General features: G+C 43.8%; 4 protein-coding genes across 7 annotated transcripts; 2 read left to right on the forward strand and 2 right to left on the reverse strand.

Moving 5' to 3' along the window:
• Positions 1–815: 815 nt before the first annotated feature.
• Positions 816–5,814, forward strand: LOC124315013. Of its 2 annotated transcripts, none has more exons than XM_046780363.1 (3): positions 816–1,083; positions 3,632–4,206; positions 4,483–5,814. In XM_046780363.1, the coding sequence occupies exons 2-3, from the start codon at positions 3,650–3,652 to the stop codon at positions 5,102–5,104; spliced, it is 1,179 nt and encodes a 392-aa protein (XP_046636319.1). In that variant the 5' UTR covers positions 816–1,083; positions 3,632–3,649; the 3' UTR covers positions 5,105–5,814. The 2 variants fall into 2 exon arrangements, with proteins under 2 accessions (XP_046636319.1, XP_046636318.1); XM_046780362.1 differs by having other exon boundaries at positions 817–1,083; positions 3,637–4,206.
• Positions 5,815–6,350: 536 nt separating this feature from the next.
• On the reverse strand, positions 6,351–8,998 carry LOC124315012 (centrosomal protein of 97 kDa-like). Of its 3 annotated transcripts, none has more exons than XM_046780360.1 (3): positions 8,932–8,998; positions 8,515–8,660; positions 6,351–8,447 (listed from the first exon to the last, which is right to left on the reverse strand). In XM_046780360.1, the coding sequence occupies exons 1-3, from the start codon at positions 8,945–8,947 to the stop codon at positions 6,570–6,572; spliced, it is 2,040 nt and encodes a 679-aa protein (XP_046636316.1). In that variant the 5' UTR covers positions 8,948–8,998; the 3' UTR covers positions 6,351–6,569. The 3 variants fall into 3 exon arrangements, with proteins under 3 accessions (XP_046636316.1, XP_046636315.1, XP_046636317.1); XM_046780359.1 differs by lacking the exon at positions 8,932–8,998 and adding an exon at positions 8,778–8,924; XM_046780361.1 differs by lacking the exon at positions 8,932–8,998 and adding an exon at positions 8,742–8,812.
• A 137-nt stretch (positions 8,999–9,135) lies between these two features.
• LOC124313850 (60S ribosomal protein L24-like) lies at positions 9,136–10,185 on the forward strand. Its single transcript, XM_046778644.1, has 5 exons — positions 9,136–9,273; positions 9,390–9,465; positions 9,544–9,629; positions 9,701–9,862; positions 9,976–10,185. Exons 1-5 carry the CDS (start codon positions 9,269–9,271, stop codon positions 10,112–10,114), a joined length of 468 nt encoding a protein of 155 aa, XP_046634600.1. The 5' UTR covers positions 9,136–9,268; the 3' UTR covers positions 10,115–10,185.
• LOC124313849 (putative ATPase N2B) lies at positions 10,182–12,104 on the reverse strand. Its single transcript, XM_046778643.1, has 5 exons — positions 11,844–12,104; positions 11,243–11,736; positions 10,929–11,173; positions 10,433–10,859; positions 10,182–10,361 (listed from the first exon to the last, which is right to left on the reverse strand). The coding sequence occupies exons 1-5, from the start codon at positions 11,947–11,949 to the stop codon at positions 10,248–10,250; spliced, it is 1,386 nt and encodes a 461-aa protein (XP_046634599.1). The 5' UTR covers positions 11,950–12,104; the 3' UTR covers positions 10,182–10,247.
• Between the last annotated feature and the right edge of the window lie 2,099 nt (positions 12,105–14,203).

Consider the following 14,203-nt stretch of genomic DNA (forward strand, 5'->3'; position numbering starts at 1 on the left):
AGCCACTTTTTCTTTTCAATTCGCGTCATCGCGGAATTTCGATTGTTGGAATTTTCCTTTTTCTTTTATTACTTTTGAAATTGAAATGACGTCACGTCCAACTTTTCATTTCCTTTTCAATTTCCCGCGTTCTCTCCTTGTAGCTCCGGTCAGTCCCCCCCCCCTTTCCCAAAACAAAATGAGCTTATATCATATTTCTTGCACTAATTATCAAATCAGAATATTAGACTATAGACACCTGTTTTTCAACAAAAGTTGAATTATGCACGCATGAAAGAGAAAGCTTAGATCTATTTCCACCGAGTATTGAAAATGAAAATGATTCCCATCCATATATTCGTGTAATCCATCAGCCATGTGATTATCGGGTAAAGTCCAAAGGCTATTAGATGAATATGTATAACGTCTGGGTATATATAAAACAAGTTGAGTCTGTGCTGGGATGCTGCCCAATTCTCGGCTGTCTGAGTCACCTGCAGCGGTATACCTGCAGCATATAAGCGTTGTGTTTTTTTGAAACGTGATTGATCTGCAAAAAGCCCCCCGGGGCCAAACGTCTAGGAGAAAATCAAAGACCCTATAGCGCGCATTTTAAATTTGGGTTTTTGGTTGTTTTTTTTTTTTTTTTTTTTCCTTTTCCACATCACAAGGAGAAAGAAAAGCGAAAATGCTGATGCCCGCGTGCGGCGTTTGATGTTGTACTGCGCCTCAGGGGCATGAGCCACTCCTACATGCGGATGGGTTTGGATGCGGTGCTGGGCAACCTGTTGCGCCTCCCCCTTTTTTGTTTCCTATATCCCCACCAAACAAAAAGGGGCTCTCAGCTCAGCACATTCAGTCGACCACCAGAGTCTGAGTCGGTCGGTCGTGCGTAAATTTCGTTCGTATTAAACAAAATCATTGTTTCAAATTATCCCGCGCTCGAATACAAATAAATCAAAGTTGATTTTCAGTTATCACAGTGATTCTTTTTATCTTTGACATTTCATTCCAATAATATTTACCGAGTGAATTCAATCGCATCGGGAGTATCTATCATCTATACACGCCTGTTGACTTTTCAACTCGAAAGAATATAATAAGGTAAAGGGTTCGGTTTCATTTGGGAATTTCTGGTGATGGTGAAGCGGAAGGAAATGCCAAAATAAAATTTTTATTTTGGTTACAAAAAGAAACCAAAAAATAAATGGGGAGGATGTGTGTGTGTAATGTCATTGGACCATTAGAGGGGCTAGAAAAAAGGGTCAGAGTGCGCAGCACCTGGAGGGGCTCTCTCGAAATTTCAAAAAAACAGAAAAACCCCAAAACATTTTTCCAGGAAAGAAAATCAAAATGTGTTTTCTTTATTTCCTTAGAAAGGAGTAGGGTTGGTTGTCCTAGTGGCACGTTGAACTTTCCATTTTTTCCTTTTTCTTTTTCAAAAGATTTTTTTATTTTTCTGGAAATTGAATTCAAATGACTTTCGTGGAAAAAGATAAAAAGAGGCTCTCACCGTATGGGGGCGTTTTATTATTATCCAATAGACCAATAGCACATTTTTTGAGGGGGAAATTTGAAAAAAAAGTGACCAAAAGTTCAAGGGCTCACATTGGAATAACGACAGTGTGTGGGAAAGTCATCGACACATTCGTTCAAAACATCTGCTGGATGAATAATATGCCAACGGGGGTGGAGTGGGGTGCAGTAGACAAAAGTCTATAAGGAAGAATCTCGACTCCTCCGCCCGGATGTTGAAAAAGAACACTCCTACACATTTTACTAAGTTTTCTGCAATGTGACGTAGTAGTATAGCTATGGGAAAACGTGCCTATTGTGCGATGACGTCAACATTATCTCGTTTTTATTTTTATTATTCCGCCGATGCGTCATCGCCTTAAAACTTTTAAATTTTTTCTCCCAGTCATTTTGATTTTTTGCGCAATTCAATTTTCGTTTAAATTTTAAATTTTCGCGCCGGTGTGAAATGTTGTACAATCGAAAAAAAATAATACTGCTGTGGGGTTGTATTGTATAGCATAGTCGAAAGAAAAAGAAGAAAGGAGTTACGTATAAAGGAAGATTCGAATAACCAGCCCGCAGGCGATTTGGTTTCACGCGTGAAACGTTGAAAAGCGGACGGTTGGGGATTACAGAAAAACCTTGAAAATCTTCTGCTTACTTCTTCTTTCTTGTTGATGTTGGATTTTCGTTTGATGGATTGAATTCGGCTCGGCCTTGATTTCGGTTTGAATTATTATTAACGGATAACGTCTGGAAATAAATGCGGTCGCAGGAAGTTGACGTCGTTTTGGTCCCAACGTGATAAATGATCCATCGGGTGCGCGTTTAACGGCCGGAAAGAATGGAGACGGACCTTGGAAAAATAAAATAAAAAGTTGGCGGATATTTTTCGCAAAATTTTAAAAAGAAATAATTTTTCAAGTTTGTTTTTCAAATTATACCCCGGGAAAATAAATTAAATTGAAATTTTTTAAAAATGAAATGGTCACCTTGTAGACGTCCTGTCACTTTGCTAACGACCGGAAGTCGATTCACACCTTGGCATTTTCAATCATTAAAAAAGGAAAATAAACATTTTTCGTGTTTAGCCAAGCGAAAATCTTTTTATTTTTATGGACCCTTCTTATATGCTGGCCAGCTGTGTGCGTGTGCGTGCGTGAGGGAGAAGCTATGACGCCGGTCACGTTTTGTTGCGACGATGATGGCCCAAGGCGCTATCCCGCTCGATGGTCCGTCACTCCCGAAACTTATTTATACAAAAGACAATAAACCTACAAAAAAGAAGAAATAGGAATTTTTGTACTTTTAGCTTTTTTAACTTGGTTTTTACCTTCGTATGTGTACACTGGCCAATGTTTGTTTCACTTTCTGCTTGCGGTTGACCACCACCACCAGCAGCACCACCAGCAAAAAAAAGAAAAACAAAAGAATTTTTATTTACAATTTTGTTGTCCAATTTTGGTCAATGGACCGTCTAAACTTTCCCCTTTCGATCAATTTGTGAAGTGGCGCTATAACCCAAATGAAAATATAAATTCCAATAGAGCACTGAGCATCCCCCGATGTTTTTTTTTATAAATTTCAAAATTTGCTCATTCGAATCGAAACTATTTTAAAAAGATAAATAAATTTTTACAAGGAGTAGATTAGGGAGTCGGCCGGAAGTATTAGGTCATTGGGGAGAGAGAGAGAGAGCAAAGTCAGTCTCCTGTTTCGCCATACTCCCACGCAGATGTACCGGTCGTGAAGGGGCTCAAGTTTGGCTGCCGCTGGGATGTGGGCCACTTGTTCCCACCACAAAAAGAAGAAGAAAGAAAATTGGTGTCGCATTGCAGCATTTTCTCGTCTCTCTCGTCTCTTTTGCCTTTGCTTGATTTCACCCTAGGGCTGGTTATATATTGAATCACGTCCGGAATCGCATCATCTTTATTTCTATACAACAAATTGATTTGTTGTTATTCATCCAACCCAAAAATGGCGATTGTACGAAAGTGGTTGGCCAAAAACATTCGATTGTTGGCATTGCCTGCGGGGGGGTTGAACTTTTAACGTGGAATTTTTTTCTTGACCATCTGCCCAAAAAAGTTCCAACATTTAATTTTAATTTGATTTCATTTAAATCAATTCCGCACGCAGATAAGATAAGAAAATGTGGAGTCGTGACGGATTGAAAAGCGGAACGTCATCGGCCATGATGTACCGCTCCACTCCGCACCTGTTTGTCTACCAGCCGTGCGAGGATGACGACGATGCGGCCGTGACGACGACGCCGACGGCGATGATGCACCACGACGAGCTGCTGCTGACGGACGCTGGCGAAGACACGGAGCCCTCCGATTCCGGTTACGCCGCCTCCTCTTCCGGCTCGGGATCGGCTACTACGCCCGAGGCTATTTACTACTCCGCCATGGAACTGACGTCGTCGTCGCATCGCACCAAGGAGAAGGACGCCATCCGCCGTTTGAGTTTCATCAAATACGCCGCTGGCGGCGGTAGCGCTGCCGACGTCTACAGCAGCGGAAGTAGCGGCGGCGGTAGTGACGGCTCGTCCGTCGACGAGGATCCGCTCATCCATCCGGTCATCCATCAGCATCAAAGCAAACAGCAACACCACCACCAGCTGACCGAGCTGGAACTGCTGAGGGTCGAAACTTTCTTCAGAGGCAATCAGACGCAGATTTTTGTCGGCAAATCGCTGGCCAATTTGTAATTATTATTTAATTTTTTTTTTCAAATATTTAATTGGTAAATTTTAAATCTTAAATAATTATTTATTCATTAGTTATTTTCAATTTTTAATTATTAATGAAATATTTGAAAATTTGAATTTATTCATTTTAGTAAAATTATTCACCCAATTGAAATTTAATTGTTTTAATTTTTATTATTATTAATTTTTATTTAATTATAATTAATTTGAATGATTTGAATTTAATTATTTATTTGATAAAATTATTAATTCCTATTGCGGAATTATTTCAGGTATTTGAGACAGGCCAAGAGTCTTGTGGGTTTGAATCGCTGCTCCAGCCAGCCGGACGTTTGCGTCCGCACTCTGCAGAGGCAGACGGACAGACTGACGGACTGGCAGTTGAAATTCACCGGCATTCCGGTGGTGCTGCTGGACCTGGGCGGGACGAAATCGCGCCGCCAGCGACGGATCCAGCTGATTTTGGCCGAACGCGGAACCGGATTCACTTTGTGGTCGGACACGATCGACAATTTGAGCAACTACGAGGCGGCCGGACCGACGTTCCACACGATGAGGACGTCGACCGACCACCGGCAAATCGCCGGCCTGAGCTTCGACGCCGCCGACGCCGCCCAGCAGTTCTTCCGGCACATCGAGACGCTGACGTCCGATCCGGCCAACATCCGTCTGTCGACGCCCAAAAGGGCCTCGAGGACTTCGAGTTTGTTGCGATTCTGGATGACGGGCAAGTCCAGCGGTGGTGGCCACAAGATTAAAACGCCGGCCAAGATTCCACCGCCACGCAAGTGCGACATTTCCCAGCCTTGCTTCTTCCAGCACGTGACCAGCGTCGACTCGACGGATCGTGGAAAATTCTTTTCCCTTCAGGCCTTTGTGCCCAGCAATCAATGACAAGTTTGGATTTATTTCGTTTTGGTTATTTTTTTTCGGATCTCATGTGATAGCCACTTTTCATTTTGATATGCAAATTATTATTTTTTGTCTCTTTCTGTTACACGTGTGATGGGCATCTAACATCTGCAAAGGCTCACCATATTTTGACAGTTTTGGCTGCGAACAACTTGGAACGTTTTGTTTGCCACTTGTTTGTACCAAAAGGATTTTTGTTTGGGCAGGTTATATGCCCTGCGTTGTATCATTGTGCCTTATTTACATCTAAATATTATGTGTGTGTGTCTTGTTGAAATTGTTAGTCGCTTGCTGTCATATGTCAAATCAGAAATAATTGTCCAGTCAGCCAATTCATTATATTCTATCTGCTCGTTCATCCCTGCAACTTCATTAGAGCTCAAACTGATTGCAATTGGCTGGGCTACACAACGAATTAAAAGCAATCTAAAAGACAAATGTGGTGTGTGCTTCTATTATACTAATAGTTCATATTCTTTTTCGTATTGGCTCATCTTCTCATCATGTGTACTAATAACCAGCTTTCCTTCACATGTCATATAAATTAACTCGATATCATTTTTGTATCTAAGTCATATAAGATTGAGACTGGTTTTGCCTCCCCTTCATACTTTGTGTATACGCGTCTATATACGCATTCGTGAATGTCAATAGTTATTATTGTAATAACAATAAAAATATATTACACTTAATTCCTTTTTCTACAGCTCTCAAATGATTTCCCACGTTTTCCATCGAATAAAAACAAATGTCCCCCCACTTAAAAGATCTGCGTCCAGAATATGCACATAAAGAATTACAAATTCAGTTTTCCTGTCAAAACAACACCGACATTTTGATGAATCTGCTCACACACGCCACCACCAAAAAACCAAACAAACAAATGACAGTCGCCAACCGCAATTCCGGCAGCTCTTATTTTGTCTTTCGTTTTCTCTTTTTGTGCAAAAATGTTTTCACTAATGAGGAAAAAAGGAACTGCAATGTGAAAGCTGAAGAAAAACAAAAACAAAACAACAAATGTCATTTCAGGCGGAACGCAATTTTGATGTATGTATAATAATAATATGATGGACGCGCAGTTACACACACACACACACACACGATGGCTGATGTGAGGAAAAAGGGGAAGAATTAATTCAGAATTATTTTGAAATTAATAAAAAAAAAGCGATTCAATTTTAGTTTCGGTTTGACGCAACTATTGAAAGAAATGCGATTTCAATCGTGATGTGATGATGCAAATATATATAAATCATATTCAAGTTGATACAATTAGATATACCAATGAGGTGGGGGTGGCTGCAAAGGTGAAATTAAGGTACAAGACGTTAAATCAAAATGAGAATAAGGTGGGCAAAACCAAAAATTGAATTCAGATTCGGTGAGAGTTGACTAGAAAAGTCTCTGCCAAAAGTTGCTGCCATTTTGTTGTTGTTGTTGTTGTTCAGGGTAGTACAAGGCCGACGGCTGTCGATGGAGGATTGGAGGTGGACGTGTGGTGGTGGTTGTTGGACGGTGGCGGGTCCAGCAGGGAGCCGCAGGGGTCGCTGACGGACTGGATGAGTCGATCGGCCATCCCCTGGGCGAAGCTTTCGAGCGGCTGCTGGACCGAAGGCGCCGATTTGGACGTCAGCGGCAGAGTGCGAGGCCTGGGCACCGGCTGCTGGAACGAGAACGAGGCCGACGATGAGCTCATCCAGTCCAGCACTTGCTGCATCGACTGCTGGAGATCGTTGACTTGACGCTCGAGGACTTGGTGCGACTGACGCAATTTGGCCAATTCGTCGCCATCCGCACAGGATGATCCGGGTCTCGACATCCGGGCCGTCGCCGGAATTCCGTTGCTCATCGACGGACTGGCGCTGGGGTGGGCCGTGGTGGTGCGGGCCGGCTGGCGGGACATGAGGTGCTCGACGTGCTCCTCGGCCCGGCTGATCCGCATGTGATTCTTCAGCCGGACCACCGCCGGATCCAAATTCCGGGTCTGGTAGCCTCGCCAGACTTTCTGGATGGCCACGGCCGCTTGGGTCTCCGACAGTTTCGACGGTGTCGATTTGATCGACTGGGCCGATGGGCCGATGGCCGTCGACGAAGACGATCCGCTCCGCTCCACTCCGCTCTTCCGGGTCGGCAATTTGGAGACGGGCTTGGCCGTCCGAGGCTGCTGCGACACCGAGCGGTTGTACAGCGGCTTGCGCGTTTGCTGGGCCGCAGAGGCCGCTCGCCTCAGCGTCGCCTGCCCGGCCAGGTCGTCGTCGTCGTCCAGGCCGTAGTGCTGGGCCGAAACGGGTCGGGCTGGGCGACTGGGAGGCACCAGAGTGGCGCTGGTTAGACTGGAGCTCCTCTCCAGGGCCAAATTAGCCGACGAAGGGTCCAGACTTTGGTACATCAAGGCCGGCATGGGCTCCAAGCTCAAATCGTCTTCATAAGTCGATTTGACGGGCGCCTTGGCCGACTTGGCCGTCACCGCCGCCAGGTCTTTGGGTGGCGAAACCTGTTTCCGGAGTGGCACCGTTTTCTTGACGGCCGGCGACGTCGAAGGCTGGACCGAGCGTCGAGTGGGAGTCGGTGACGAAGTGGCCGAGACGGCCAGCTGGAGATCGCAGTGATTCTGACGGGCCAAATTGAGTATTTTGTCCAGTTTGCCGGAACTGCACTCGGCGTCCGATTGAGATCCGTTGGCGACGCCCCCGACGTCCGGCCGGATGGCAATCAAATAGGCCACCAACTCGTCGTGCTGGCCAATTTTGAACTGGCGCCCTCGGCCCAGCGAGAACAGCCACTCGGCCACCAGACTCTCCTTGGCGCTGACTAGCGTTTCGTCCATGATTTTCAGGCCCGGCAGCCAGTTGAGCAGGAAAGGCCGGCAGCCGTCGCCGTAAGAGCAGCACGGATTGCCGGACAGGCTGAATAGTTCCAAGTAGACTAGGTGAAAGAGACGGGACACCTCGTTCAGGTCCGTCAGGGCGTTGTCGGCCAAGGTCAAGGCCGTCAGACTGGGCGGCAGGAACTTGTCGCAAAACTGGAGCGTCTTGATGCGGTTCGACTGCAGGTGGAGCCGGCGCAGCAGCTTCATGCTGGACAGATCCGGTATCGTCGTGATGGCGTTGTCGGACAGGTCCAGGTGTTCCAGCAGCAGGTTGGCGTTGAGATGTTCGATGCTTTTGATGTTGTTGCCCGCCAGGTTGAGGTGGGAGAGATACTTCATGTCCTTCAAGCCTTCTATCGAGACTATGCTGTTGTGCGAGAGGTTCAACACTCTCAGGCTGTACAGCCTAGCCACCCCGTACATTCTGACTAGCTGATTGTGAGATGCCGAAAACTGTGGAATGAAAGAAAACAATTAATCGTGTATGATGATCACCGTAAATTTCTCAACAACAATTTACCTTGATGAGGCTGCAGTAGGTCTCAACATTTTCCAATCTAGGAATATCGTTGTGGTCCAGCAGCAAGGTGCTGTAGTGCAGGTTGCCTGGCGCTGGGTCAACTTTCTTCAAGTGTTGACGAGTCAGATTCAGCACCTCTGGGCTATCTATTGGGGAGGAACACCAAGAACAGTACGAGATTAAACATCTTCAATGGGGAGGGGGACTGCCCATCTGCAAAAATATACAGAGGCATCCAATTTTACAACCGTCGGCAAGTTAACCTAAACAACTTGGGCGGCAGTTCTGAAAGAGCTTGGATACAAGCATGTTATGGCCGAAATAAACTGTGATTTTAAATTTCGCAAGACAAATTGTTTTACAAAACCAACTGCATTCCAAAATCGCATATTTAAACACAAAAAAATCTGAAATTACCAACGGCAGACGCCATCGTATGTTGTTTGTTGAAAACCTACTGCTGCTGTCATGCAGACAAAATAAATAAATAATTCAAATAATTTTTTGAAAATTCCTCAATATCAAATACCAGAAAATGAAAAATTTTGAATCAGTCTTTGAAAAATAACTTTTTAAAATTTCCCTTCGTTTAAAAATGTCGAAAAACGATTTTCTCCCGAATTTCGCAACGAACGCCCCATTATTCAAATTCGGCAACGTGGGTTCGTGTCTCCATTCCGTTTCTCTCTTTCAAGAAGAGGCTTCGGCAAAATAGCTCAATTCTTTTCGTCAGTTCGTCTCTGAATAAGCCACAATGAAGTAAGTAATTTTTGTTCATTTTTATCCGGATTTTTCAGTTTCATCGCTGGTCAAACTGTTTCAAATGGATATCCAACAAATTGCTCACAATTTTCTACGTTATTATTGTGTTTCAGGATTTCACTGTGCCACTACAGCGGCTACAAGATCTATCCCGGAAAGGGAAAGACTATGGTCAGGACCGATGGAAGGGTAAGCAGCGTTATTTTCTATTGATTTCCATGTTGTCTGACTGTAAACTGATTTCTAAATTTCAAATCCTTTCTACAGACCTACCAATTTTTGGACTCGAAATGCGAGCGCGCGCATTTGATGAAGAGGAACCCACGTAACACAACCTGGACTGTGCTTTACAGGTAATGCAAGTTGACAGCTTCACCAGCAAGTTTGTTTCATTCCTTTCAAAATCTTGTTTTCTCTTGTCCAGGCGCAAGCACAAGAAGGGTCAGATTGAAGAACTTGCCAAGAAGAAGACCAGGAAGACCCAGAAGTTCCAGCGAGCCATTGTTGGTGCATCTCTGACTGAGATCTTGGCCAAGCGTAACCAGAAACCTGAAGTCCGCAAGGCTCAGAGAGATCAGGCCATCAAGTGAGTTTTGTTTACAGTGTTCAGGAACCACCTGGCTGACTGACACCTCAGAGCGCATGTTTTGAGTAACTTACTTTGTGAGTGTGAACTAATGTCATGTTCGTTTTCTCTAGGGCTGCCAAGGAGAAGCAAAAGGCTTCCAAGGCCCAGAAGAAGGCCGCCATGGCACCACCTAAAGCCGCTAAAGCTCCCAAGACGAAAGCTGCGCGACCATCCCAGAAGATGAAGCCCCAAGTCGGTGGCAAACGTTAAATGGTTTTCGTAACATCTGGTGTAATTTTTATCTTTAAAACTGTTTGAATTACACCCTCCATCGACGTCAATTTCAAATCGTTTATTCATTTTTATTTTTCCTAAATTTTTTTGGGTTAATTTACAATTATTGTTAGCTAGATTTGTCCCACATGGCCCAGTACTCTTGCGTTTGCATCTCACTCAGTCTGGAAACTGTCCGGTCGTAGGCGAATAATTCCTCTTCTCCCGTGAAAATGCTAGCCCCCTGGTGTAATAAGAAATTTAGTATAAAACTTATTTACAAGATTGAAATTTGACAGTGAAAAAAGTTAAAACCTGGTTGCCTTCGATGTTTGAAGCGTCTATTAAAAGTGACTGTTGATGTGCATCATCTTTCTCTTTGGAAAACAATTGAGACAGGGGCCGTTCTGCACTGATTATGACCCTGACTCTGCTGTCGTACAACGTGTCAATTAACGTAATGAACCGTCGAGCGGGAGACTTGATTTTCAAGTTTAATTGAGGTACACCGCGAACGATAACTGTGTGAAAAATTTGGCTCAATTGCAGGTAATCGACAGCTCCCAGGGGTCGGTCGCAAATTTCTTCGAAATGGCAATCGAGTACCCGGCCGCAGGCCCGGTTGAAAGTCACGTTTCTTCCTTGCACGATGAAAGATCGCGACCGGACCGTGTCGTTTTCTTTGGAACACAACAATTTGAACAATCGGTTGACTTCCTCTTCAGCTCGACCATCTTCAGACCTGCCCAGGGTTAAATATTTTATTAATCGAATCAAAACTTGACGGAAATGGATGAGTGAAATCATTTACGAAAAGTAAAACTTTTGTCCACCGCTGGCAGCTGCGAGCTGACGATAATCGATGCCCGAATCGAGGCAATGGACGTTGCAGTGATCAGTGAGGACTCGTATGAAAGGCAGAAAATTGGTCCTCTGAAGTCCGTTTTTGTACAGATCTTCTGGCGGGCGGTTACTCGTTGCTACCACGATAACTCCACGAGAAAAGAGTTCGGTGAAGAGCCTCTTCAGGATCATAGCATCTCCAATGTCTGTCACCTAAACAACATTTAGAAATGTTTCTTTTTGATTATTCAAGAAAAAATTGATTTTATCAGGAAGAATTACCTGAAATTCATCAAAGCAAATGAGCCAACACTCCTCGGAAATGTTGGACGCCACAGGCGGGATGGGATCGTAATGATTGGCTCGTGAATTTTTATCGCCAGAGTTTCGAACGAAATTGTTCTTGAGCGAGTGGATGCGCCGGTGAATGTCCAGCATGAAAGAATTGAAGTGGACGCGTTTCTTCTTGTCTGTCGGCGCTGTGTCGTGGAACAGATCCATGATCATGGTCTTGCCACCCCCAACAGCTCCGTGGATGTAGAGGCCTTTGGGGGCATCAACGTCTTTCCGTATGCCAAGCCATGTGGACAGCAAACCAGGTTGGCTGGCAGGTGTGTAATTCTGGATCGAATCAAATGTGTCCTGGAGTTTTAAAATGGCTTGTAGTTGATGCTTGTCTTCCAACAGGTGGCCTGATTTGATTCGTGCTTGGTATGTGACCAACGGTCCTGAATGAATCACTTCCTTGGGTTCTGCTGTAGCAAATCCCCGTTGGCCTGCCAAGTGTGCCCAAAAAGGGAAATGAGTTTAAGACTGTTGTATATGTATGTTTTAATTAAAATCATCAATTATTATCTGAAATAAACTTAAGTTGAGTAGTTACCTCTGGCCAGAAATGCTAGCTTGGGTCCAAAGTGGGGGAACAAGATAATATCGTTAGTCATTTCCCATAACGGGAGCCGATAAAGGGATGCGTGAATTCTGTACATATTTAATTAGTCTTTTTGAAATTGAGTCCTAGTAATAATAACAATAGAAAAAACGGGATTTTCATAAATTCTTTAGTTTCATAATGCATATATATACAAAACAAACAGGAATTTGGGGTCTTTGGGAGCAGACGAAAATCGTATGCAACATTGCCGGTGCGGCAAGGTGAAGGTTGCCGTGGGCAATGGTGAAAGTGAAAGAGGAGATGGTGGTACAGGCAAAAGGCAACAGACACCACTTCGGCCGTAATAAAAAATAAAGCCTTGTCAATTGTCATAGTTTTTTTTTCAAAGTTGAGATCCTATGAGCTGCTTGCTTAAATTAGCCAACCCGTTGCCAAAATTAGCCAACAGTTGGAAGTAAAAAGCCGGGTAAAAAGCCCGAAATGGCCTAGACCTAATTTCTTTGACTCCACGTTTCCTTCCCTTGATAAAGTTGCGCAATATACATTTTGTTCATCTCCAATCTCCATCATGTTACTCCAAAATCAAATGAAATTTTTTTCTAGATATTTTTTTATTGAAGGGTTGAAAAATAAGCAAATGATCTTTTTTCCTACACGTAGGAACGTGTAGAGCCTTGAAAAAGTTGTTGCGTCGCAGTAAAATAACTTGAAAAGTGAAATACGAGTTGTATCCCCTAATGCTGGCTTTTCACACTCTTGCAATGTACACCTAATCGGTTGGCTCGTAATAGGAGATCTCTGTGGCAGGCAGAGCTTAAAAAATCTATAGGGCAAGCGTGGTATTTAAAACAAATGCTTCGTCTTTCCATTTTGGAAAGTAAGTCGTTTTCGCTCCTGTTTCCGGTGGGGTTCCGTGTTAAAATGATGTTTATTCGTGCGTGTCATCTGATTTCTTGATGGAAGAGACATTTTGTCATTTGCTGATTTTATTTTTAATTGGGTTGTTAATTAGTCAAAAGAACGATAACCAATTCTATTCTTTGGATTTCAGTTCTTTGACGGACTTTAGTTCAAAATTTTTATTAACATTCTTGTGAGTTAAAAACAGATGCCGGCGGAAAAACTGGGTGGTTTTCTGTATGACCGGTTGGCCAGCCTGTTAAATCAAGCTTGCAACAGCTTCTATGAAAGATGAGATTTGGAAGCCCTGCAGGTTATAAATACGACTAAAAATTTTTATTGCTAATTCTTGACATCAAACATATTTAATTTTTTTTTTAATCCACAGGCAGTCGCCTTTAACAAAGATCAGAAGAAATTAGTTAAAGGCTCGGCTGACAAATTGAAGACGTGGGCCATCAAACTCTTGGCGTCGTCGAAGAGCAACAACAGTCGAGATGGTAACAATTTTCTATGATTTTTTCAACATTTATTATCGACACTTATTTCTGAAAATTATTCCAGTGATCTTGGACGAATTCCCGGAATGGCTGCAACGTTCCAGCATCGACCGCCGGATCAAAGACACCAGCACAAAATTAGGATCGCCAACGAGAAAAAAGAGAATCGCCCGAATCGCCTGTCAGTGCCAGGGCAACCAGAAGGAAAAGAAGAAAAACAATTCCGGAGAATAAGGTGATCTCACTTACGGCCTGCGGGATTGCGACATTGGTAATACATCTTCGTCTATCAAATTGTATCTTTTATTTTTGCGTGAAAACTCAACACGTCAACATCTTGTTACAACAGCCGTGGTGCTGGACAGGATATCAAGGCCGGAACTTTGCTGGATATGGATTACTTCTGTCTCGGTTGTCATGTGCTGGCAATTATAGGCCCGTGTATGGAACATCTGCTCTTCTTTGGAAGTTAATGCGATCGCGAATGCAAGGTGATAGTCTATTCTCTTTTTCCCAATTAGGCCTAATTATGAGCGCCGAATAATAATTTTTTTTTTCTTATGTTATATTTGCAGAATGAACTTCTGGCAACGAGTTTTACGGCAGAATCCCACGGTCTCCTTCAGCAGCCCCGCTCCGACTGGGCCTTGAAAGTATTTAATTTTTTCTCTAGGAATTTTACAGAATATTCTTTAACAGTTTCTCCGACAGCTGAAAAGCTTCCTCCGCCAAGATTTATACCCATCGACATCTGTCCAAGAAAGGGCAACCTGCTCTTCTCGTCGTCGTACTCCACGACAACCTCGGAGCCGTCAACTGCGCCCTCAATTCACTGAGTATTGAATCGGATCAGTATTGGGCCTACGATCTATGGAATGAAGTGTACGAACTCAACGTCGTTGAATTCGCAGTCCTGAAAAACGCGAAAAACGCCAGTCAAATGAAGGA

The sequence above is a fragment of the Daphnia pulicaria genome, chromosome 10 (assembly GCF_021234035.1).
Source record: "Daphnia pulicaria isolate SC F1-1A chromosome 10, SC_F0-13Bv2, whole genome shotgun sequence".
Classification (NCBI taxonomy): Eukaryota; Metazoa; Arthropoda; class Branchiopoda; order Diplostraca; family Daphniidae; genus Daphnia; species Daphnia pulicaria.